The 25513-nt window shown below is 43.1% G+C and overlaps 1 protein-coding gene across 2 annotated transcripts in view; it reads left to right on the forward strand.

Moving 5' to 3' along the window:
- atf6 (activating transcription factor 6) overlaps positions 1-25513 on the forward strand; it is a 62213-nt gene that overhangs the window by 11919 nt on the left and 24781 nt on the right. The window contains exons 7-13 of one of the 2 annotated variants that reach the window (XM_080431955.1): positions 1056-1231; positions 14647-14832; positions 15245-15336; positions 17046-17183; positions 20205-20303; positions 21478-21583; positions 23894-23964. In XM_080431955.1, the coding sequence (XP_080288081.1) occupies positions 1056-1231; positions 14647-14832; positions 15245-15336; positions 17046-17183; positions 20205-20303; positions 21478-21583; positions 23894-23964 (868 nt within the window). The remainder of the gene's footprint in view (positions 1-1055; positions 1232-14646; positions 14833-15244; positions 15337-17045; positions 17184-20204; positions 20304-21477; positions 21584-23893; positions 23965-25513) is intronic. The other variant, XM_080431956.1, reaches the window with a different exon arrangement.

A 25513-nucleotide genomic window follows, 5' to 3' on the forward strand; every position in this document is an offset into this window, starting at 1 on the left:
TAATCGAAACTCTTAGCTAAAGCAATATGTACCATACATAATCTCCCATACCCATAACTCTATATATGTATACAGACCAAGGGGCCAGCTTCTGAGTTGTAAATTGAGGCTGTATAGGAAGTGACAGTTCATATGAATGGCCTGTAGTCTTGCTGGTTTACCCCTGCTGGTGCCAGAAAGAATTAGGCTCAAACATTGTCATAAATACTATATGCTTCCAGTCGCAAATTGATGATAAAGAAGGGTATGCTTTAGGAGGGGCGTGGCTACCTTGTGATGATTTGATTGACAAGCTACACAACCAATAGCATTCATTCCCCACCCCCGCTCTGGTCCCAACCAATAGCATTCATTAATTTCCGTTTTTTTATTTGCATATTCGGACCGGATATAGAAAGATGGTGGATTTGAAATCGTTGAAAAATAGGCTTCATTTACGGTCTGTAGAGGGCATGGGCGTCACTTTGTCCCTTTCTTTTTTACAGTCTGCAGACGCATACATAGAAGGTCACACCCTCATATTCGAACACTCTCTAACGCTGTTAGGAATGTAGTGTGTGTTTAGACCTCGGGTCATTGACAGTAAACATCGTTTCCACCTGAACTTTGCACACAGCGGGTCTTGTTAAAGTCCAGGGGTTAATGCGGGTCACTGGGGAATGAGGGAAGGTTGTGGCATCTGCACAAGGAGGCTGTTTCGGAAGAGCTAGACTGATATGACTGCCAGCTGCAACGGGTTAGCGAGGGATGAGGTTCTTGTTGTTCATGTTCTGTCCAGACAAATGTGGGACATGAACTCAAGCACAGAGTAAAGTCACACTCACACTCACACTCACACTCACACACACTCTCACACACACACACACACACACACACACACACACACACACACAATTAAGACATGCATACAAACAGAGAGACTCAAAAATAAACACAAACATAGGAACAAAGACGTGCACGATCACAGCCAAAGCTGGTCATAATAGTAAAAGTATAGTTACAGTGTGGCTGCCTCCTGTAATTTAAGTGTGCGTGGTGTTGTGTGTGTTTTTCAGGACGTCCCATGGTGCTGACACAGCCAGGCCAGGTGCTACAGATCCAGACACCACAGACGGTCGGGGGCCATTTGGTCACCATGCCAACGCTGAGCCAGGACATGGCCGTGACGGGCACTGTCGCCGCTCCGCAGATGGTCTCCGTCACACTCCGAGCCCCCTCCTCAGATGATGACGTAAGTCCTGTCCACAGTGCTCTTATTTGTCCGCTCAGAAATCTAAGCTTAGTTTGCAAAACACGAGGGTTTTGTACTCTGTGTGTGCATGCGTGTGAAATAAGGGGCAAGATTGCACACAGACGTCAGGCCAAGGTCAAATAATAATTGTTAACAGCTCTGAGACTCTATGGCAATTCCTGTCTCTCAGGAATCCTTTTAAGGATTCTGTTGATTTTTTTTCTGCGTCAAATAGACGAAGCCGCCAGCAGCCGACTACATGAGGCGTCACAGCAGCAAGGGCTGGCAGTGATCCCTTCAAATAAATTCAGTATCTCGGTTTCAATACTCGGATACGTTTTCCATGTGGGAAATGGCGCCGCCATCAAGCCCCTTCTCCTACTCTACTGTATACTGCACCGCTTCATTGTTTTCAAATTGGTCCCCTGACGTCATCTGTGAGGTCTGTCTGCATCTGAAAATACTTGGGACCACCACTGATGTGGATCAGGTTTTAATAGTTTCTCCTCCACTTCTAATAGTCATTAAAGACTTTCCCCTGTTTATTATGGTAAATTGTGTAAAATGAGGATCCCAATCCCTCATTCTTAAGACAGTATGTATTTGATATAACTTTGCCATGATTGGTTGAGTTCTCTTTCCCTATAAGTGTGGGGTTGTCATGGGTGGGAACTGGGAAGAATGAATAGGCAAGGGGTGGGCGACATTTTAAGGCACAAGATCTACTTCATTGTTTTTCAAGGCTGGTGAGCTCTACCATCGCCAGACAGTAAAAACCACCACCGCTTTATGTCTTATTATATTACTAATAATTTAGATTGAATAATGCAAACATAGACTAAGTAAATAAAATTAAGTAAACATAAAGTTAACATAAAGTAATGTAATTGTTTAATATGTGTTATGTGTAATTGTGTTATGCACAGCACAACAATAATGCAATTTATATAACTTTCATTCTGATGACAGCACTTGATCCAGTTTCATATGGTTGGAGATTTTAGTTCCCTCTTTATTTTTCTCAGTTCACTGTCGGATGGAAAAGTCCTGACAAATGTGTCAGGACGAAAAGTGTCTATCCTGCAGCACTGTTGTTGCTGATGAGACATAAACTTTCCATTACATGTCGGAAGTGTAATTCTCTTTCCATTCTGCATGGACATTGTAAGTCTTTTGTCTCTTGGTGTCTCTTCCTGAGCTCATTCTGAATTCTGTTGTCTTGCGTCATCTCGTGTGCTGTGGTTGAAAAGTACTGTAGTAGACTAGTACTAAATAGACGGCCGTAGCTGAGTGGGTAGAGAGACCGCCTGGGAAACAGAAGGTCCCCGGTTCGCACTCCGGCCCCAGTCGACGTGTCCCTAAGCAAGACACTTGACCCCTAACTGCTCCCCAAGGCGCTTCCCCCGTGGCGCCCACTGCTCCTGATACTTCTGATGGGTTAAATGCAGATACCACATTTCACTGTATATGCAAATGTACAGTGACAAATTCTGCAAAGGTGTACGGAGCTAATTATTATATTATTATTATTAGATGACATACCTAGATGCTCTCATTCAAACCAGTTAACATGAGTGTTACTGTACAGTGTATGATATGAATGGATGTTTTTGCTTGGGTTTTCAAATTGCCCCACAATCAACCAAATTGACCAGTTTGTCTTAAAGACGTGTTTGCCCACCCCTGGCATGTTTAAAGTCCGGCCTTCTAGCCAGATGTACTTCCTGTCCACCCCCCCCCCCCCTTTCCCCTTAAATATCTCACCAAACCATGCACAGTTGTGGATGGAAATCATACGTCACACCGCTATGGCAACCAGGCGTATTTTCACTAAGGTGATGTAAAGTGAAAGTGACAGCAAAAGCGAGCAGAATGTCTCAGAGGACAGTTGAGGTGGAAGACTTTCCTCCACCTTCACCTATAATAAAATCAAATAAAACCCAATACGGTAGAGCCTAGATTTGACAATCAACTAGCCAATGGGACCTAGATAATAGTGTTACGTATCACTTTTAGCCAAATACACTTTCAAGAGGAGCAGAGCTTAAAATGCTGAACTTTGTGCTAAAAATGTAATTATTTGTCAAGAATTTTCTATGGTGCCTCTGGAATCAGTGTATACCACTACAGGTTGGCATAAAAAAACAAAGGAGGGTGGAGGTGTGCTTTAATGGGCTTGCCGTTGCCCAAAGTCCTCATCTGAAAGTTTGTATTGGTATTGCAATTTTGACAGAATCACACATGCCTCTGATTAATAGAAATCTTAACAGTAGTCAAACTGATCGCGTAAGAAACTCTTTCTCTATCTCTCTCTCTGCCCCAGCCCCACTGTATTGCTTCTTGTTTCGTTCTCCCAGGGTGTTTGGGTGGGAGGTTGTCAGACTATGGTGGAGGGCTCCTCTAAAGTTGTGTACATTCAGTTGCAGCCTAAATAGAACCATGGCTTGAGCAATTATCATTAAAAGCCTATTCATAATGATAATAAAGGGCATGCTTTCAAGAGGTGGTCTGATGGGCGTGCGTGCGTGCGTGCGCGCGTGCGTGCGTGCGTGAAGACAGAGGGAGATAGTGAGTGCATAAAATTATGAATGTGTGAGTACAGGCGTGCGAGTGTGCACTTGCATAGCTTGTTAACTATGATTTTGTAGTTGCTATGGTCACTCGTGGACTGGATACTGTCGGTAACATATATTCTCTCATCTTGCCCTATTTTTAGCTTGTTGGATTTAAAAAACTGTTAACTTTAATATTCCAGGATAAAATACTGTAACATAAAACAGCAGGGGAAAAAAACTGGAACGCCTGTCATAACTATTATTGTTATTGTACATGAAACTTGATGTGTCTTTTCCAGAGGAGTTATACAACTACAGCACATGCGTGTCTCTCAGTCTCACACTTGGGCCAGTAACTCAACCCCCTAGCGAGCAAAACACGCAATTCTATGACCAAACATAGTAAATATAGCCAACAGTTAGGACTCAGAAATATAACAGATTTATGATGATCTAAGTGGTCATCACTGTAGGCCATGAATTTCCATGATTCTTCCATTGGGATAGTGGTTTTCTGGAGCCAGAACATTCGCAGATACAACAGTCATTATTGGCCTCTGCTTTATTTTTGCCGATGGGAGTTTTACTGGAAGGACCCATGTCTTACGTAACGTCAAATCATGTTTTTGACCTTGTCTTAGAAGGAATCGGACATTGTGATATAACAAAGGGTGGTTTCCTGCTGCCTTTGACCGCGTCTGAAAGGGTGATGTCAGGACAGCTGGGGGTGGAAAGATGCAGGCACACCACACACACACACACACACACACACACACACACACACACACACACACACACACACACACACACACACACACACACACACACACACACACACACACACACACACACACACACCCCCACACACACACACACACACACACACTTACATTTCTTTCTTGCTTACATTTCTTGTCTTTTTTTTGTGAAAAACAGATCACACAGAGAGAAGTAGACTGAATGTAAAAACAATCAAACAATGTTACATAATTTCATCATAAACTATAGGGTCCCCCTGCATGAATACAGGATTAATTTAAAAATAGAAAAATTGTGTAAGTCAGGATAGAATTTTCAAAAAGGAAAAGTCAGGCAAACACAGAGGAGGGAGCGCACACCTGTGTTGATGAGGTGCTGGCCACAGCTCTTAGCCACGATGCAAAAAGTTTATTTAAAAGGAAACAAACATTTCGATAGTAATGTCTTCCTCAGGGTTTAAAGGAGCATTTCACCCCTGGAAGAACTTACAGTCACTCAATGTTAATAATATTTGTAGTAGATAACAGTAGCAAAATTTGAAATTTGCACCCTATGGCCAGAAAAATATAGAAGTCTGTGTGTTTGACTGGGGTTTGACTGGACTGCTGCATTACTACAATGACCATAATGCTTTGGGGCACTGCCCTTCCTTGTGGGGAGGGGAGGCTGCGTGGGGGTGTGGTCTACATTGTAGTCGGGAAATAAGGTGAGATAAAGAGACTATGAGTCAAATGACTCATAGTCTCTGAGGATATGGATACAAATCTAAAAAATTCTGATAAAACACAAAAAACACACCAGGATCATGTTTATAGGTCCTAGACCTAGATAAAAATAGGGGTTTGATGCAAAATCGGCGAAATGTCCCTTTAACGAAAAAAGAAAAGTCAAACATTTTTCAAAAGTTTGACAAATAGCGACAATAGCACATCTACAAGTCATGGTGCGGAATTGTGTTAAAATAAAATCGTCTAACTGGTATTGTGGCAATGGCAAAAAATCTAAACAAAAAACTCTCCTGGCTCTCCACTGTTCAGGATATTCACGATTATCCCGATAATCTTGAGTGTTTTTTATCATGATAAAAGATCAAATCTTATATCCTCCCATCCCTACAATCAAGTAACGTGTGGTATCCCTCCTTCACACACTCATCCCTCCTAGGCCTGGATAATGACAATGCAGCATGGTCACACACAGACCACACGGCTTTCAGGGGATCTTGTAAGGTACTACTTAACTGCAGCACGGACTGCCAATGAGACTTAAACCAGGCGTAAGCAAAACACGAAAACTCAATTACAGCGCTCCTTGTTTATACTACAAGCCTGCGGTTTCTCAATAAAAGTCTCCCTCAACCTTTTGTTCGTGTATTCAGGGCGGGAGCGTTAACTGTGTTCCATTAAAGGCCCAGAGCTCAGCTCAAGCACAATGGCCTTCATTTTTTTATTCCCTCTCCTGATTAGACTTAAAGCACGCACAGGCCTCTGCTCCTCTAACCTTTAACTATCAGTCTTTGTATCTCAACGGTCTGCAGCGCCAGGTCACTGAGCACCGCTGCCCCGACTAACAGCAAGCTCAGTTCTTCTCACGGGCGGCTGTCTGCAGCACAAACCATCCCTTGTGGGTTTCCCTGCATTCTGACCTCTTGGCGCGTTGTTAAGTGACGAATGCGCCCTCGTTCACTCTCTCTTCTCCATTTGTCTTCCTCTTCTTGTTTTGTGTGAGCACCACTTCCTTGTTAATGCTGTGTCATTCTTCTTGTGCTGCACTTTTTCTTCAAGTCCCTGTCAGTAGAATATATTGATTGCTTCCGCTGTGAGACAATCACGAAATATTGCTAACCGTTGCAAATTTAAGCTGCTACAGTGTTACATGATGAATCGCTGGACGAGAGCAACCTAAATTGCAACCCTGAATGTGAACATCCTATGATGCCAGTTGACTTATGTATGTTGACTAATGACTACCATGTTTCCATGAGTCATTTTTCATGATAACCACTTGACCTGAGTTGGCTCTTGGTACTTGGACCGCTTTTTCCCTCTATACCTAATGTATTCGCCAACAATAGCCGACCGACAAGCTCACAAGTGAGCTTGTCAATCGGCTATTTTCGTCTAATGTTCCCCCCAGATTATGGATGCTGGGGTTCAAGTGCTTAACCCCCTCAGTAACATTTCATAAGTGGTGGCCGTTGTCTCTATGAACGTTGGCCTTTGACTGTGAAAACACTCTGCCGCTAAAACTGGCTGAGAGGAACTCGTCCTAATTATCATCATGGGCATAATGGAGTCTGGAGAGGCGCTCGCTGTGCCAGACCTCGAGAGCATTGGAGAGGAATTCCAAGCCCCAGAGTCCAAGACAAACAAGCCTCTCAGCCCATTTGTGAAGCCGGCCGAGTCAATAAAGTTTACAATAAGCAATTAAAGAGGAGGGGTCAGACACGTTGATCTGTGAGAGAAGAAAAAGAGCAAAATTATACAAGGCCTTTTGGAGTCGACACCTCAGTGAAAAACTATTTGCCTGGTTCTCAGGATAGAGTTGCAGACAGAAGTTCAAAAAGGGCAAACGATTTAAATCATAAATCCAGTATAGTATTTGAACTGGACTTGGTGAATAGTATTTTTCCACAGATGCACTTAAAAAAGATCTGTATCTGAAGTAGGTACAGTTTGAAGGGTTGCCATATCAGCTCTGCAGCACCAGTTCAGTGTGATGATTTATTGTTCCGTAACGTAACTCAGCTGCAGCCTTGGGCCACTGAAAAACACTTGAGCCATATGATGTGTGTGTGTGTGTGTGTCTGTTGCTATTCAGACCAACTGCAGCTGTGCTCATTTTATAAGCTCATTGTGGTTTGGATACGGCACAGTGGTTGGGTAAAGATGGCAGGCTTTAACCAGGTGCATTTTGTGTGTGTGTGTCTTCGTGTATGTGTCGCTGCCTGCATCTCTCTGTGCACAGAATCCTGGCCTATAGTTATCGTTGCTGCAGAAACCTTATATCTCCGTATTTCAACTTTTTGTTTTCTCATAAATGAATGCCCTACTTCATCATGTGTCACACAAAAGTAGTTTAAAATAACAACATCTACAAGCTCACAACGCGTCATGATGCGACACATTGTGAGCTTGTTGATCTGCTATTTTCCCTATTATAAAATGTTTTTAAATGTTTTTAAACGGTTTTGGACATACAAGGTTTCCACCCAACGGCAACGTTATGCTCTGTAAGCCTGGGTATAAAACGGCTACTAATGATTACATATCCTGGACAGGTGTTGTGCGGGACAGGGGATTTGTGACAGCTGTAAACAGCCATCAGGGATTGTGTCACTGCGATGTAATGGCCTCCTACGCGCTCAGGGATTTGGCTTCTATGTTCTGGTGTGTAAATCATCTCAGCCTGGCAATGCTGCAGGCCTCAGTGAATCCCCCACCGCGGGTAGGAGGGACACTAGTGGAGCGTGACGTGAATTCGGGGTTTGGGTCGGTCCAGAGAGATGAAGATGGAACTGATGAAACTGTCTCAACGCAACAATCAAAGCTCCATTCTATTATGTTTTTATTTATTTTAATCTGATGCTTCACAGAGACTATTTGTCTATTGTTGGACTGTGGTCTGTTTCTGATACTTTGTTAGTTTGTTGTAATAGAATAATTTGCTGCATTGTTCGGGTAACTGGAAATTACTTTTGGTACAGCATGATTGCCTGGAATAGTTCTGCAATGTACATGGCCACATGGTGGGTTCACACCAAATAGCAGATGATGGATACAAAAACACATTGCAGAAAATGAAAGGCAGAAAATGGTGCAACATGTGTACAGGTACTATAACAGGCATCAGATAATAAATACAGACATGGAACATATAGAATACATATGTATGTGTAGTGTTAGTGTCAGGCATTGTTTCTCAAGTGGTAGAACTATGCTGAGTTCATATAACATCTGATGGAGATGCATGCGTTTTTCGTAAAGCCCATCTCTTCAAAGCATACCTCGTGTCGCGTTCGTGAATAACAATTCAAAATGCATAGCCTCAGTCAATTTGACCAAAATGTTCGTCTTTCTTCGCCTTGTTGTCAACTCTTTCATCCTTTGCCCTTAGAAAGAAGTCCCATAACACCTGTGGGTTGTGGAACACACGTGCCACTGTTAGCGGGGTTAACATCCTCTTGTAAACTCGAGAAAAGTTTTCCTCTTGTGAAGTTAAGACCGCCCGTTTGAACGAACTGATGGGTCATTGTGCACTTCCTCCTGAATTAACCATTTGACCTTTTCAGTGGAATGTGCAGGCCTGAACAGCAGGGCAGTGACCAGGTGTGCAAGGATTCCTTGCTGTTACGGGTGTGGGGAGTGAGGAGACCCACAGGAGTGGCTGGTTTTCAGCCACCTAGTATACTGTATTCACTACTAGTGCCACCACTGTATTTTGGTCACTGAGAAGCTCTAGTGGTTAGGTTAGGAGCTCTACCGCTCTATTCTGTGCCAGTTTTCCCAGCCGCAACGCTACCCTTAACCTGATAATGGAGCTGCGCCGCCCCAATAGGTTATTCTAGCACCTGCTCTACCCGTCACCATTATGCCGACGCCGTTATTTGCGCGTGGAGGTGTGCCCGTGGGCGTGTTGTTGCTATATCCCCCACATTGCAATTCTACAGACACACATGGGTACGGCTTGGGGACGGGGGATAGTGGATTCTAGAAGCACCCGCTGGTTTATAAAATCACCCGTCAAGTGCACACAGACACTACAATGGCTTTGTGCGTTGGACCATGAGCCGTGTTGCCAGCCTTGGAGAGAAATAAGCAACCGCAGTCCGCAGGTCTATGAAAACAAAAAGAAGCAACTCTAAGGCCACATGAGCACTTCTTCAAACTACTAACTAGAGCTTTCATATCCCCTAAATATTTCAGCCCGGCTCGACTAATAATTGACAAATTAGACCCAGCCCAGCCCGTCAGTCATTTTTCTAAAGAAGCCTTATTTCTCATTAAATCTTGGTAATTCGTTAAGAACAGGAGTCATTCTACCCTAACAGTCTATATTTTATTTAAAAAACAGCTTGGAGCAAATAGGGCTATATAAATATATACACTGCCCCATAAGCATTTTAAAAATGATTATGGTTATTCTATGAAATATATGTTTCATAGAATAACCGTAATCATTTTTGCAATGGAGAAATCACATCAATGTTACCTTCTGGCCGCTGCCTGTGCTTTCATTTGAAGAAATAATCCAACATTTACTTTGAGGTGAAAAAGACATGAAGAAAGTTCTGAAGATCCATTATTTATGTCATGTTATGGTTTAAACTTTAAAGGGAGCTCTCTACTGCTGCGTCATGACAAGACAGTGATTGATTTGACCTAGGCTACTTTAGCGTTGCGCTGCCCTGTTGATTAATTATTTGGCATCAGCTGTGTAGGAATATATAACTATTTTAAATGGCTTTCATATACTCTTGGGGATCTGACTAATATGACAAGTTGCTTATTGTGAACACAATAGCCTACGCTACAAATTAATTAATATGTGAATTTATTTGGATGTAAAAAAAACTTAGACCCGGCTCAGCCGGTGCCGACGGGCCGGGTCGGGTCCCGTTGGGTTTGGGCTAAAATCTTAAGCACTTACATTTTTTATAAGATGATCGGATCATAGTGTGATTTTCATTTTGGCTGCTGTCTCATTAAACCCATGCTGCGGGACGTGCGGGTGAATATTATATTATAGCCTATATTATATATATTAGCCTGCTATATTATTATTATATTCCCCGCGTAAACGCTACGTTCATGACCCCCCAAAATAACCATATTTGAACTGGGGACCCCCCCATTTTGTTTGACTCGGTTCCACAGATAAATATTGTGAAAATAGCAGATCTACAAGCTCGCCAGGCGTTGGGTGCTCCATTGTGGTCTCGACCCACAGGTTGAGAACCACTGCATTAAAAGCTCCAAGCAAGTTACATGTCTAGTAGGCTATGTTGTTGACCACGTAATGTAATGTTTTTGGTTTAGTGATAGGCTACTCCGTGGCGCGCGCGCGCCTCATTGTATGCTGTCCAAAATAACAGATCTGTAAACTGTCGACACGACATGATGCAGCGCCGTTGATAGCTTGTATGTCTGTTATTTTGGGTAGGTATAGGCGACGCACATACGCATCGCAGCAATGTGTCTGGGTTTGAGAGGCTTTGATTGATGTAAACTTAAAGTTTAGCTCTGTTCGGGATTACTGAACAAAGGTGGATGATGAAAGATAACGGGGACAATATGGATGTAAGTTAACTTTAACTGCGTCACTTCAGAGGAAACTATGGAGCAACTTCAGAGATGTTTACACACCCCTGGAATCCATTAGAACGGTGGAAATAGAACGATAACAGCCAACGTGAGTACATAGGCTATAGACCTTTCCTAAAACTGTCCAATTTATTATACCCATGTGCTACTGTTTGTCTGTGTACCACGTAGGAGGTTGTCGCAACATGATGTAATTAATTATTTGGGAGCAGCCAGTGTGTACCAATAGTATACATATTTTAAATGGCTTTCATATACTATTCCGGATCTGACTAATATGACAAGCTTAATGTGAACACAATAGGCTACAAATTAATATAAAAATGTATTTGGATAAAATAAAAAAAAAGAAGGAAAACAAGCCCAATGTGGCTTATAATAATCAGACCAGGCAACAGTGCAGACAGGTAGATAGGCTAGAGCATATATTGGATCGGGATGACGGCTAGCGCAGTCTTCTCTTAAAGGCAATGGCTTCTGGCACGGTGATTGGTTTTATCATTGTAACGCCCAAACCACACCTATGCATAATGTAACGGGTAGCTCAGGTGTATGGCGGGTGAGGGGGGTGCCATAGAATACCGAATTTTGCGGGGAAACGCCTCTTGCCTAGTCCGAAATCCCTAATTAGTGGTTTGTTCAAATGTCCCTGGGAATAGGGCCCCTAGTGCCTTGCTGAACTCTGGTTGTGGGCATAAGTGGTTGTTAACCACTTATGACTTATTTTATACTTCGTCGTACGACGGTGTTGTTTGAAAATAGCAGATTTATAAGCTCACAACGTGTCGCATCGTGACGCATAGTGAGCTTAAAGATTTGTTATTTTGTAATTTTTTTAAGTGTTTTTAAATGTTTGCCTATAACGACATGCCCAAAATAGGGACGCCAGGTTGAATGTGGTTAAGGTAGCACACACTGTTTAATGATGCACTGCCCCCCTGTCCAAGCTCAGATTTTCCTAGGGTTTCGTATTTTGCCTCTCTCATTTATAAGAAAACGGTTGAATGGCTTTAATTGAGAGAGGTGCCATTCTTCCATCTTTGCTCCCTGCCCCACATTCGTCTCTTCAGCCTCAGCACCGCAGCGGTGTGAAGTCCCTCCCTTTCTCCCTCGCTGCTCCATGGTAACCGCTTACTCATGATGTTCCCAGGCTCCGGGCCGGGTGGCACAGCTCCCAGTTCTAAGCCAGGAGACAGAGAGAGAGAGAGAGAGAGAGAGAGAAAGAAAGAGAGAGAGGTTTCTCAGGAGACAGGAACACAAATACAAGGATCCAAATAACTTAATCACCAGCAGGGCTATTATGACCGGGGGCTTAGGGGCTTACTGGTGGGGAGAGGGTGTTGTTTTTGTTTGGGGAAGGCTAGTTGAAGCGGGTATAGCTGGGACAATGAAGGTTTTTGGGCCCCTCACAGTCAATGGGTCATGTTAAGTTGCCTCCGCTGCTCATGTTAAGATTTATGCTCGTTGGTCGGGTCAGGTGGGGTGAACAGAACTTTACACACCCAGCAGTTTGGTTTCTATCTCACCGAGGATGTTCTTGTACAGTGGCTTGTGTACCAACAAGCCACTGTACAGACTGCTTCAGGTGTTGTTGTTGTTTGTCCTTTGCAAGAAAATCTGGACGCTAATGGTTGTGGGAAATGCTTCCATAAACAAAATCCAGTGATTCTAAATGGGGAAATTATGCAAAATCCCATGTTTATTTCCAGACCATCTCAAGTGTGTAAATCTTTGACCTCAGTAATTAAGAACTATGCCTGAATGCTTTTTCCCCCCTTCTCTTTTTAACTCTTGCAGTCATACGGTGTGTGTGTGTGTGTGTGTCCGTGTCCTGGTGTTTATATGTGTATGATGTGACCTCATCCCTCATTGCATGACACTGTCTGTAAACAGTCACTCCATCACGTCTACACCGGAGTGTAGCGTCCCCTCTCTCATAACCCCTGTTCTGCCTCGGTGAGTGTGACCTCTTGATCCCTCTAGAGAGGATGTAGCCGTAAATATTTCCAGCAGAAGTTTTGATCGTGCAGCCTTCGGGGGTGGGGGGTGGGGGGAGGTGGGGCTGGGGGTGTTCCTTCAGTCTTCAATAGAGCAATAAAGCTAGTGGTAATCCGATATGGATTTTTCAAGGCCCATACCGGAACAGGAAAGCCGACAGGCCGGTATCAGCAGATTATTTCTTCCTTCTCTCGCTCAAAGATTTCCGCTATCCATAATTAATGTTGCTCTGTACCCTAAAAGTACTCCCTTAGCCGCCGATCCCAATGGTACAAAATGCTAATATCTGCCCGATATATACCGGTCAATCTGATATATTGGACGACCTCTTGTTAAAACCTGTGTCACGTTGCAGAGGAATCATTTATTCTGTGACACATCTCTCGCACATGCCTGTTTATTATTCTCTACTGTACTTGGAGGTTTCGATGACCCAAGACTTCTTCCCAGAGTGCTCATGTACAAAGAGCCTGGCTTTTATGTAGCTCCCACCAACCTACCCCCCCCCCTCCCCTCATCCCTTTCCATTTTCTTTCTCACTCTGACATGTTCTTTTTACCATCCTTCCTTCTTACCATCATCCCACCCTCACCCCTCCCCAGTACTCCTGGGTTTCTCACAGGCTTAATTTTAAGGAGCCGCATTCCTTAGTGTTGTCCACTGCCCTTCTTTGTGTGTGTGTGTGTGTGTGTGTGTGTGTGTGTGTGTGTGTGTGTGTGTGTGTGTGTGTATGTGTGTGTGTGTGTGTGCGTGTGCGTGTGAGGCAGAGAATAGGGCGAAAGAGAAACCTTTGGAATAACGGCAACAGACTATATGCTTGTTTCGGCATTAACCAATTAAGACCTGAGGCGATTCTTAAAAAATGTCTAAATCCTAACAGTTTTTGGAAAAAAATCTAAACATTTTTTTTCCAAGATTTTTCAAAAATAGCAGATCTACAAGTTCATAGCGCGGCACTCGGTGCCGCGCTATGAGCTTGTATATCTGCTATTTTTGAATAGCCAAAGACATCTAAAGTGACACAGATGCATTAAGCAGCATGCCTATAATGGCCTGGGTTACCTGTATACTGTACTGCAGTGATTCTCAACCTTTATAAATTCAAGGACCCCCAATTTGATATACATTAGGCCAATGGACCCCCGTGTAATACAATTTATGTTTATCTCAGGGACCCCAATCTACACTGTAAAATCCTCAGTGTAAATTTTACTCTGAGAGTATACATATGGAACCAAATGGACCCTAATTTGGTTCTATTAGTCCTCAAGGACCGCTGGGGGTCCCCACGTCTGAGACCCACTGCTGTACTGCATGTGTCTGTCTGTCTGAGTGTCTGTACTGTACACTTGCGTGCGTGAGACAAGTCATCCCTCCCTTTGTGTTTTGTTAGTGACGCTGGCAGCTGTTCTTGGTGATCTGGCAGAAAAAGATGGATCATCATACAAATGAAAGGCCCCCCATTTCATCCAAGAAGCCCTTAAGAATATAGACAAACATGAGGTCACACCATGAGATGAGTCTGTGATCCGCTGCCCAACAGGTGTCTTAGACAGAAATGTATAACTTGACAGAGTATTCCACTATCAACAGCGTGTTTCCCCTCCCATCGCTCTGTTTGGATTGGTGCAGAGCGCAGTTATCCAGATGTGATGGGTAGTGTAGTGTTCATCTGAAAATACACAAACTGGGAAAATTAATATCTCTATTTTATTATTTTCCTTTGTATCCCTCTTGTATCTTTGTCCCCCTCTCTCCTTCCTTCCATCCCTCCGTCCAGTCAAAGGTCTCCCAGAGGCAGCAGCGGATGATCAAGAACCGCGAGTCGGCGTCCCAGTCTCGGAAGAAGAAGAAGGAGTACCTGCTGACGCTGGAGGCCCGCCTGAAGCTGGCGCTGTGCGAGAACGAGGTGCTCAAGAGCGAGAACGGCTGCCTCAAGAGACAGCTGGAAGGAATGCTGACTGAAGTGAGAGATGGTGCACTGTCTGACACATTTATGCATATACTGTACAGCGCACGCACGCACACACAAACACACACACACACACACACACACACACACACACACACACACACACACACACACACACACACACACACACACACACACACACACACACACACACACACACACACACACACACACACACACACACACACAAAACCTTTTTCTGCTGAAGAGGCTGGAGTTAAGCCATGTACAGTACAGTAACCAAAACACAAACGTTAGACTTTTCACTGAATTGCTGCTGACAAACAAGGGCAAGGCCCGGCAGATGTTCAGTTCTCCTGGCAGTACCACAGTGTGAGACACAGAAGTAGGACCCCACTCAGTTTTTGAGCTTTGAAGATAGTGATGTGCTTTCCTCCCTCTACAGAACACAGTTCTTCAGACCGTCGCCCCCAAGAGGAGGGCTGTCTTTCTCATGGCGGTTGTGGTCTTTCTTGTGCTCAATGTGGGACCAACAAGGTGAGTGTGTGTGTGTGTGTGTGAATATGTTCTTCACTGGGAATGTGCTGTTTCAGTAGCAGACTGGTTTATTAGAGTATAATGTACAGATTTAGCATGGGAATTTAGGTTGCATCGGTCTTTGTGACTACACAGTAAATTCCTCTGTGTTAATTTAACTCAGAGAGCATACAAATGGACACAAATGGACCAGTAAGAGTAAAAATTATTTCTGTATACTTTGACATTACCATGGACCATCCTCACCTCATTGCAATAAAAACCCCACCACCAGCACTAATAGCCACACGCAGTAGCGTCTGAAGTGGATGTACTATATAACGGTTGTCACACCCAGACTATCCAATGATCATGGCAGCAGTGAAGGTATCCCGGCGAAGGCATCGTCATGCCAGATTTGCTCACTAGTGGGCGAATATTTCGAAGGGTAAACTTTTAGATTTTTCATTAATGCTCCTGTATTGATGCCTTTTGGCCTAGCGGTTATCCAAATTAAATCCATAATTTTGTATGATTTGTCCAGTCAAGGTGGCTGTGGGTAGCCCTGAAAGCACTAGGGGAATTAGATTGCCCATCCCCACTTACTTAAGTGACGGAGAATAATTAGAAGTAATAAAGGTGCTCAGGTGGACAAAAGTCATCAGAACTTGTACTCTGTACTGGTGAGTCCTGGCCAATTAAAGCTAACGTTATTCATGAATGGTCCGATTTCTACTTGAAAGTAACGTTCAAGCACAGCCCCTTTGCTCAATCAGCGGACGTGTATTTTCAGACAAAAGAACAAAATGAACCATTACTACATTGGCATTTTCTATTTTCAGGCTTTTGTTAGCCTACATAATGCCTCGGCACCAACTCACCAAACTGCTCAGTGTCAAAGATGTATCAGCATTCAGCACACAAATAAACAGTTACTGTAAGTGCAAAGCCACCATTTATAATTTGCCACATCGATAATTGCAGTCAGATGCAAAAGGGCAAATTGGAGTCAGCTGCAAAACTTTATGATCATGTTAATGTCTTAATCTTAAGTGAATCGAACCGTAGGACGAGGCAGATAGCTGTTGCAAGTGATGTGCCATTCTTTGTGCTATCAACAGCCACAATACATTATTTGTGCGTTTTCCCCTCAGAGTTAATTTGACACTTTTACTGATTTTACTGCAGTAGAGCTGTGTTCTTCAGAGCAGATGTGTGTGTGTGTGTGTGTGTGTGCGTGTGCGTGTGCGTGTGCGTGTGCGCGCGCGTGTGTGTGTGTGTGTGTGTGTGTGTGTGTGTGTGTGTGTGTGTGTGTGTACACACACAGTGTATGTGTCACTGGCGTTCACTGTCGGAATTTGCGCTATGCTGACATACAAGGCCAGATCCCTTTGAAATGAAAATGCCACCCTGTACAGTGATACTGTTGAAAGTGAGTGCTGTTGCGCGTGTGTGTCTGTGTCAGCGTGTGCTTTGGCTTATTCAGTCAAGACCAGAGTTCAGATTGTGCTGATGGCTTGAAGACTAAAAGCCTCCCGTGCACAGGATGTGGTTTCAGTCCATTACAGTGTTGTTCTTTTCAATTATGTTCCTCCATACCTCGGCCCCTCGGCCCGTCCTCACCCCCATTTCTCTTTTTGATCTCTTCGGATCCTTCCCGATATCATTTCTCTCTCTTTCTGTATCCCATATTTCCCCCCCCGTCTCCAACCTGTCCATTTTTCTTCCAGTCTGTTTCAGGGTGGCCCCGGCTCCAAGCTCCAGACGGGCCCCTTGCAGCACAGTGGCAGGCACCTGCTGGGCTTCTCCCAGGAGACGGAGCCCGAGGTGGGCCCCGAGCACCTCGTCGGCAGCGGCCCCGCCGACAGGTAATGAGCTCAGCCGCCAACACCCTTCCCCCCTGATGGCCGTATTTATATAACCGTGTCGGCATTCGGACCAGGATGCACCTGTGCCAGGTTTGATGCCGGACAGCTCATTACCGCTACGCGTAAACAACGTGCCAGACGATGACTGACCCTGCACCCCACCCCCGCCCCCCCCTAGCTCTCTGAGTTTACGAAACGGAGGAGGGGTATGAGGGTCTGGCCTGGTTTGACATAAAGCCGTACATTACCAGTCACAGTTTATTGTTCTAAAGACTTACAAAAAGAAAAAAAAAATCGTTTCTACCATTTTCTTGGAAACGTGACACCAGTCCACAGACTTCATTTGTAAATTGCTTGAATAACATTCTTGTCTGGTACATTACCTGTACTGCACCCCCCCCCCCCCCCACCCCCTCCCTCCTGCCAACGCTGTTGTTTTGAACAGCATGTAGAGCGTGGCCAACCTGTGTTGTGTCACATGTAGGCATGGGGTGGGTCATGCTTTTTAATGCAAGCCATTCATCTCTTGTATCGGGTTCCCCAGCACCATTTACCCAACGCGTACAGGAAGGAACACATTAGCCTTTACACAGGGGGTGACAGGGCCGAGCACAGTGGAGGGCATGCTGCGGGGGGGGGGGGGGGGGGGGGGGGGGCTGGAGGCCGGGGTGGGGTATGCAACCCGACATTGGGGTCCCTCTGGGTTGAAAGCGTGTGTGTGTGTGTGTTTTGGGTGTGTAAAACAAATCGATTTAACTGATTATGAAAAATTATTGCTAATTGATTTATTTAAAATAATTAATTTAGGATGAATTTTACTTATTCATGTTAATGATTTAGTTGATTAGATTTGTTTGCGTTGATTCGTTGATATTTAAAATGAAACAAATTATCCGAAAAACAAGTACTGTACTTAAGGAATAGTTCACCCAAAAAATTACTTGTTTTCTATCACTTACACATCCCATGAAGCATTGAATTCATGGAGATAACCACTTCAGCCTAATTATATATATATTTCGGCCATTTGAAAATAGCAGATCTACAAGCTCACAATGAAAGAAAGCTCAATTATTCGATTAATCGAAAACGTAATCAACAGAATAATCGTTTAGAACATAATTGATAGTTGACGTAGACGTGTGCTTTGATGTGTGCATGTGTGACAAGCTTAACACGCACCCACGACAAAGAGTTACGACATAGCCTCCGTGTTCTGCCATGTTCTGTCTCGCGGAACCGTTTCTAGGCCATTTAGAAACTGGATCGCGAGGCGCTGCGGCTCCAGCTAGCCCCCCCGCCCCCCCTCCCCCCGGGGGAGGAATTAAAGCTGCGGCAGCCATCTTGATAAAGAGGCCCTCGCAGGTGGACACGGACCTGTAGACAGTCTACATCATCACCTGGCCCAGATTAATATTTCGCTCAGAGATTTTACTGTATGTAATCTAAGATGCAGCCAATTAGATGTGAGGAGTAGTGTGCTGCTAATCCGTAATGTTTGGAGGCCCGCTATGATAACAGTCACAGTTCTCTGTGGAGCACTCCTTTCATCTGCTCTCATCCCTAATCCTGTGTGATGTGCCTACAGTAGTGGTTTATTTCTTTCATGTTTGTGATCTTTGTGTCGCCCATCATCTCAGACGTCACACTGCTACACTGCAGTTCACAGCCTGACTTTTGACTCTTTCCCCTTAAAACTGCAATCGATAACTTTTTGTGTGTAAATAAAACATTATTAACCAATTTGTATCGTATAATTAATACAATGTAACGAACACAACTGCAGTGTTTGGAGGTGGTATCCCTGGCTGCTCTTCTACTGAATAATTTAGATCTCCCGTCCAAACATGCTTGCCGTGTTAGCTCAGTGGTAGAAATGTTGGCACTTGCGCAGTATACCCGGGTTTGAATCCTGGCTAAGAGAGAGATCTTACAGATTGCAGCTTCAAGCCTACCGTAATTTAAGCCTGCTTTATATGAGCCTGATTCATATGAAAATAGCTGCTGTCCAAGCTCACAGCGTGTCACGTCATGGCACATTGTGAGCTTGTAGATCTGATATTTTTGGTGCGCGAGACCGTCATACAATGGAGAATGAATTAAGCATTATACTCCTGTGAGTGGATGAACATTGTCCATCAACTGAGATCCCACCACTGATATCATTATCATTCCATATGGACAATATTCTATCAGAGACTCTGCCCAAGGAAGTTTGTCAGCACTTTAAACCATACATTAAAGCTGCAATTCATAAGTTTCATGTCCTACCGGGGATTTGAACCCTAGTCTCCCACGCGGGAGTCCAAATTTGCACCGCCCTTACAAGACCCCGCTTGACTGGGAGAGCTATTGCACTCATGAGCTTCAGAAAGTACTACTTGGTTGCTATTGCACTCATGAGCTTCAGAAAGTACTACTTGGTTGTCAGCCAATAGGTGTCCTACCCCGACACCGGAGTCTAAATTTCTCAATGGCGCAGTTGGGAGATCACCTCTAGTATTAACACTCTACCAATACAGATGGTTAAAACAATGGTTTGTATTCATTAAAATAAGTTCCAGATTGCAGCTTTACTTGACTCAAACTATGCATGGGGCTCTGTGCGAGGCAAGCGTAAAGAAAAATGAATTGCATTGTAATTGCCGCCACATTGGACACCACGTTTGGACACCACGTTTGTTGTGTTTTGGGGTTGTCTAGGCTCCTTCTACCCATTTGTCACCATGGATGTTTCTACTCCCCCGTACAAGAAACCATCTTGGACATAAATGTGTATTAAAAACATAGTCTCACTGTGTGGAAACGTTTAGTTTGATTAACAGATCGTCATTTTTAGAATCAGATTCTGGCATAGTGTCGGTATTTCCCAACATCTGTAACAAGCCTCATAAATCTATCGTTCTCTCTGTCACATGTTGTCCTTCTCTCCGTCTCTGAGTTAGTCGTTCAGGAGATAAGGCCCTGATGGTGGTGATGGATCCTCACATGTTCTCCTTCTTCTCTCTGTTTCTGGGTCAGCAGTTCAGAAGATAAGGCCCTGATGGTGGTGAAGGATCCTGTCTTCCTCAGACCACCTCCACCCTGCCTGCCACCTGTAAACAGGACCAAGTGCAACGAGTCAGTGCTCCAATCTGTGTTCTTTTACTCTCACTTTACTTATAGCCAGTGGTAGAGAGTAACTAAGTATATGTACTCAAGTACTCCACTTAAAGGAGTAGTTCGCCCCCCCCAAAAAAACGTATTTTCTATCAATTACACACCCCATAAAGCTTTGAATTCATTGAGTTTAAAAAAAAAAAATTGTCGCATTCCTAAACCAATAATTTGATGACCGACGGAGTCTCTGGTAGGAGACGTACAAAGTCTCCTACCAGAGGTCATCAAATTATTGGTTTAGGAATGCAATTATTGGCTTAGGAATTCGACAAAAACTAAAGAATCTCCATGAATTCAAGGCTTCATGGAGATTTACAATTGATAGAAAATACGTAATTATTTGGCTGAACTACTCCTTTAAGTAGAAATGTTAAGATTTTTTACTTTACTGGAGTATTTCCATTTTTCTATACTTGTACTTCTACTCCACTACATCTCAGAGGCAAATATTGTACTTATTTGAAAACTTTAGTTACTAGTTGCTTTGTTGATTTTGATTATTATTACAAAACGTTAACCACTTCAGCCCTATTTAAACTTTGGCAAAATAGTCTATCTATAAGCTCACAACGGTGCGACGTGTTGTGAGCTTGTAGATCTGATATTTTCAAAAGACTTAAATACATTTTGAAAACTTGTGAAATGGGCCATTCTGCATAATGAGTACTTTCTACTTTTGGTACTTGAAGTACATTTTGATGCCAATACTTTTGTACTTTTACTCAAGTAAATTTTGAATACAGGACTTTTACTTGTAACAGAGTATTTCTACATTGTGGTATTGATACTTTTACTTAAGTGCAAAATGTGAATACGTTTCCCACCACTGCTTATAGCCATGATATTACCAAGTGTCACACATTTACAGCTTCCAAACCTTATTTAGTTTTGTCTTATATGTTTATACCTGTTTCTTTTAAAATATGCAAATAACGCATATCGTAAGATATATTCTATATCTTTTAGGATTATGCAGACATTTTAATTAAAGATTAAAGAAAAAAAGTGGGTGGAGTGCAATATGGAACAATTTGAATAAAATGCACTGTGGACGTTTGGCTATTTAACAGCGAGAGATCATAGATTATACAGATTATAATGTGCATTCACACCTGAGATCAACTGTGATTGGCAGGTTGGCCCATGAGTTGAGAGGCTGGGTCCACAGACACGAGGTGGAGCAGACCAAGTCCAGACGCATGAACAACAACAACCAGCACAAACCCACCAGGACCATCCTGGTGAGTCAGCGCCGGACACATTTTGAAATACTCTAAGGGATTTGTTAACCCATTAACTCTTTAACTGCCAAAAACGGGAATTCCCGTCCGATGGCTCTATGGCTATCATGGCCATGGGAAAGACGAAAATATTTTTTTAAAAAAATTTGATTTTTTTTTTATGATTTTTTTTTGTTGATTTTTTTGATTTTTTTGGTCTTTTTTTTTTTGTGTTATCTCAAAGGAACTAGGAGATAACGCTATCCAAAAAATTGCTGCTCCATTCACTTCAATGTTAAAAAACAAACGGAGGAAAAATGCACCTTTTTCCTGGCACTGGGACGACACAGTCTGAAATAAGTCCGGCAGTGAAAGAGTTAAGACCGGGAACGCTGTGTTCTGTGTCATTTTAAATTTTCTTTTTTTTCTCCACTGCAAATCTATGTACATTTTTAACTAAAATCTTTGCTTCTGGGGGTCCCTGGAACAAAATATTTTCAGATGGGGGTCCTCGGCCAAATACAAATCATTTTGGGAGGTCCTTGAGAAAATAATTGTGTGTTGTTGCTGTTGTTGTAACTGTTTGTTTTTTACTGTTGTTGAGACCGAAGACAAATTTCCACACGTGGACAATAAAGAAACTAACTAACTAACTAACTAAAAAGTTTAAGAACCACTGATATAATAGCAACATAAGTTTAAAAAAAAAAACTGTCTATTTAGAAGACATTTTTGTAGAATCCCCAGATGCAATAAGATTTGAGTTACAAATGTTTGCTTTAAAAAATATATATATTCAAAGATTAGCTTTTTCACGATTTAAAAGATCTACAAGCTCATAGCGCGTAGAGCTTGTAGATCTGCTATTTTTTAATAGCCAAAGGAAACTAAAAATGACACACAGATGCGTTCCCGGTCAGCATTTGTTTAATTACCCTCTTTATTTACCCCCTTTTCCCCTTTGTTTTAACAACTTGAATCCCAGCATGCATACACTGGAGGGAACATTAGCCAACAATTGCTATTTTTGGCGAAAGGATTTGGTGTAGAGGGGAAAAAACTGTCCAAGTACAGAGCCAACTCAGGTCTAAAATTTTTGGCTACAAAAATTATCTTTTTTAGAGCGAACTAGAACAGATGACGAAACCTTTTTTTAACTCTAATGCTTTGCACATTACACCCTTTTATTTTTAAAAGAAACTGAATTAAAAGATTATTGGCTACAAAAAAAAAACACATTGTCGGGATAGCGTTACCGTCAGAATAACTGTGTTATTAGATTACATAGAACAGATGGTGGAACAATCAATATAATCTTTAGAGCGAGCTAGGATAGATGACAGAACCTTGTTTAACTCATCTGCGGATTTATAGAGGACTCATCCCATTTTCAAAATTCAACAGACAGAATCCCCGGACTATGGGATTTAGAATGGAGAATGGAGAAAATCAAAGGCGCTGTAGAGTCAGTGCCTTGCTGCTCTTCATTTCCCATCCCACTTTTTGTGTTTGTGTTTTCTGTTTAATCTGTCCCAGTAAGTCCAGTCACGCATGTCTGCTCAATGGCTTGGTTAGTGAATGGGTGATTGGTCATTCATGTTTCTGCAAAGGAAGAAACATTAGCAACATTTGAGCTGCATTATTTCCCGCTATAATGACCTGCCTGCTATCATGCTTATACACACACACACACACACACACACACACACACACACACACACACACACACACACACACACACACACACACACACACACACACACACACACACACACACACACACACACACACACACACACACACACAAGCGCATGCATACTTTTACACTATTTTGACTTTCCATTTTTCAAACTAGTCCTGGCATCCTAAGGCGTACCTAAACATATCACCTCTGTTTAGTTATATTTCGACTAATTTGAATGAATGATTCTCCTCAAGCTTTTTAAGTGTTAGCCGTTTCTGGACAAGCATTGACAGTTTGCTGTTTCCCTGAGCCCCCCCCCTGCCTTAATGAGGGCAATCCATCCTGCTAAACCCAAGAGAGCCCTCACTGCAGCCCCTCTCAGAAAAGCTCTGATGAATATCAAACTACATCCAGTTTGTCAGGGGAGAGGTTGCGATGGAGAGTGTTATGAGAAGATTAGTAATGCTTTGTTTGTAAAGTATCATCGAGGGGTTTGGCTGACCAGCTGTGGTCTATTGGATACACACAGGCCCATATATTACCTTTTATACTCACTGTATTCTGCTCCTTTCTGTCCATCTCTCACTGTCTCGCTTCCTCTGTGTCTCTGTTTGTGTCTGTCTATCCATGCCACCCCGTCCCAACAGAAGACAATTGACGAGGAGGCTGATATCGCCCAGATAGTGACTGTCCAGTACACTGAACCCACTGAAGAAAAGTGAGTCAAGTATTTTATATACATATTTATTATATCATGGGATTGTATTTATTATCGTGGAATTTATATTGGGGTGTGATTTTGTTTTATTAGTGTTCATTTATTTTACGAGTATGGCCTTTAGTTTAATAGATGAGGCACTTTGTGTGTTTTGTTTTCCAAAGTGCTGCAGCATACACATTTATTTGAATTCAGAGGGTTTTTTATAATGTGAGATACCAACTTCCCTCTCTTTTCCTCTTGTTGTGTTCCTCATCACATCCCTGTTTATAGTGTAGTTGATTTATGCCATGGTGGTTCTAAAGTTGGAGCTTCGCACATAGCTTCACAGGGGTTTGCATATGCCTGACAGAGCCAGGGATTTCTTGGCCTCACAATGTTTTTCCCCAATGCGAGTCAGTCTATAAAACCTTTCACGTCTGCAGGACCCCAAACCAGTATCCCCACTTTCAAAATGGACATCTAACCTTTGCGGTGCAGTAGATCTCTCACTCTGACAGAAGAAAACGTGCGTAAAATCGTGATTCCAACTCTGACATGTTTTATCCGCGTCTGAGTGGAATTTGATGGTTCTGTTTGTAGCTGTCCCACTTCTTCCTCAGTTTTATGGTGTTCCCATTGTATAAATCTTGTTTAGAGCCACTGTAGCAGAGTTCAGCCACACTAGCTGAACCCGGCAAACCACTGAGCTTCTGTTGTTTGTCAGGCGTGATTTATGTTTAGTTGCGTGTCAGTGTTGCCCATCGAAACTTGCAGATCTACAAGCTCACAAAGCGTCGCACTTGTGAACTTGTAGATCAGCTATTTTTGGTGCGCGAAATGATGCGCAACCAAGAATAAATCAGGTTTGGTCTCCCAGTGATGAATCAGAGTTGCATCACTGGGTTGTTGGCAATGAGGGCTCCACAAAGATGCACCAATATAGCCCTTCTGGTGGGGGTGTTTACTGAGAGAGCAGTTTACTACTGCTCTCAGTGGAAATGTTTGGCCCTGAAAAGCAGATGATCAGATTTCGTGAACTTGATGTAGCTAAGCTCTTGTTTTCATATCAGAGTGGAGGGCTGCTTGTCCGCCTTTTAAGTCAGCAAATATTCTTTACGGTGTGGCTCCTAGGAGCGAGCCGACTAGGAGAGTGTTCGTGTTTCTTTGTGTGCACGTCTGTCTGTGTTCCTGCTGATAATCTCACAAACCACTTGACTAGGCCGATCAGTAAGTTCAAACTAGGGAAGTAGTGTTAATGTGTGTCAGTGCACTGGTCAGCTACAAGTACGATGGTCCTTAGTTCGAAGGGAGATTCATCTTTCCCTCTTTAGGCTGCTTTCACAGTACGGTTGCTTCTTACCATGCCTGAGTATGATTGCTTCTCCCCCGCTGGTCAGCTTTCACATTAATAATAATGTTGTTCCGTACCCGACTACACTTGTGTAGGGTAACCATATCCAGTTCTGATTGTATCTTTTTGTCTGCCCAGTGCCCAAATATCAATTGATTGATTGATTGAATATTTTATTAGGCAAAAAATGTAAAACAGCACAGTTACATTTAAAAT

This window comes from Gymnoscopelus braueri (genome assembly GCF_963280865.1).
Source record: "Gymnoscopelus braueri genome assembly, chromosome: 6".
NCBI lineage: Eukaryota > Metazoa > Chordata > Actinopteri > Myctophiformes > Myctophidae > Gymnoscopelus > Gymnoscopelus braueri.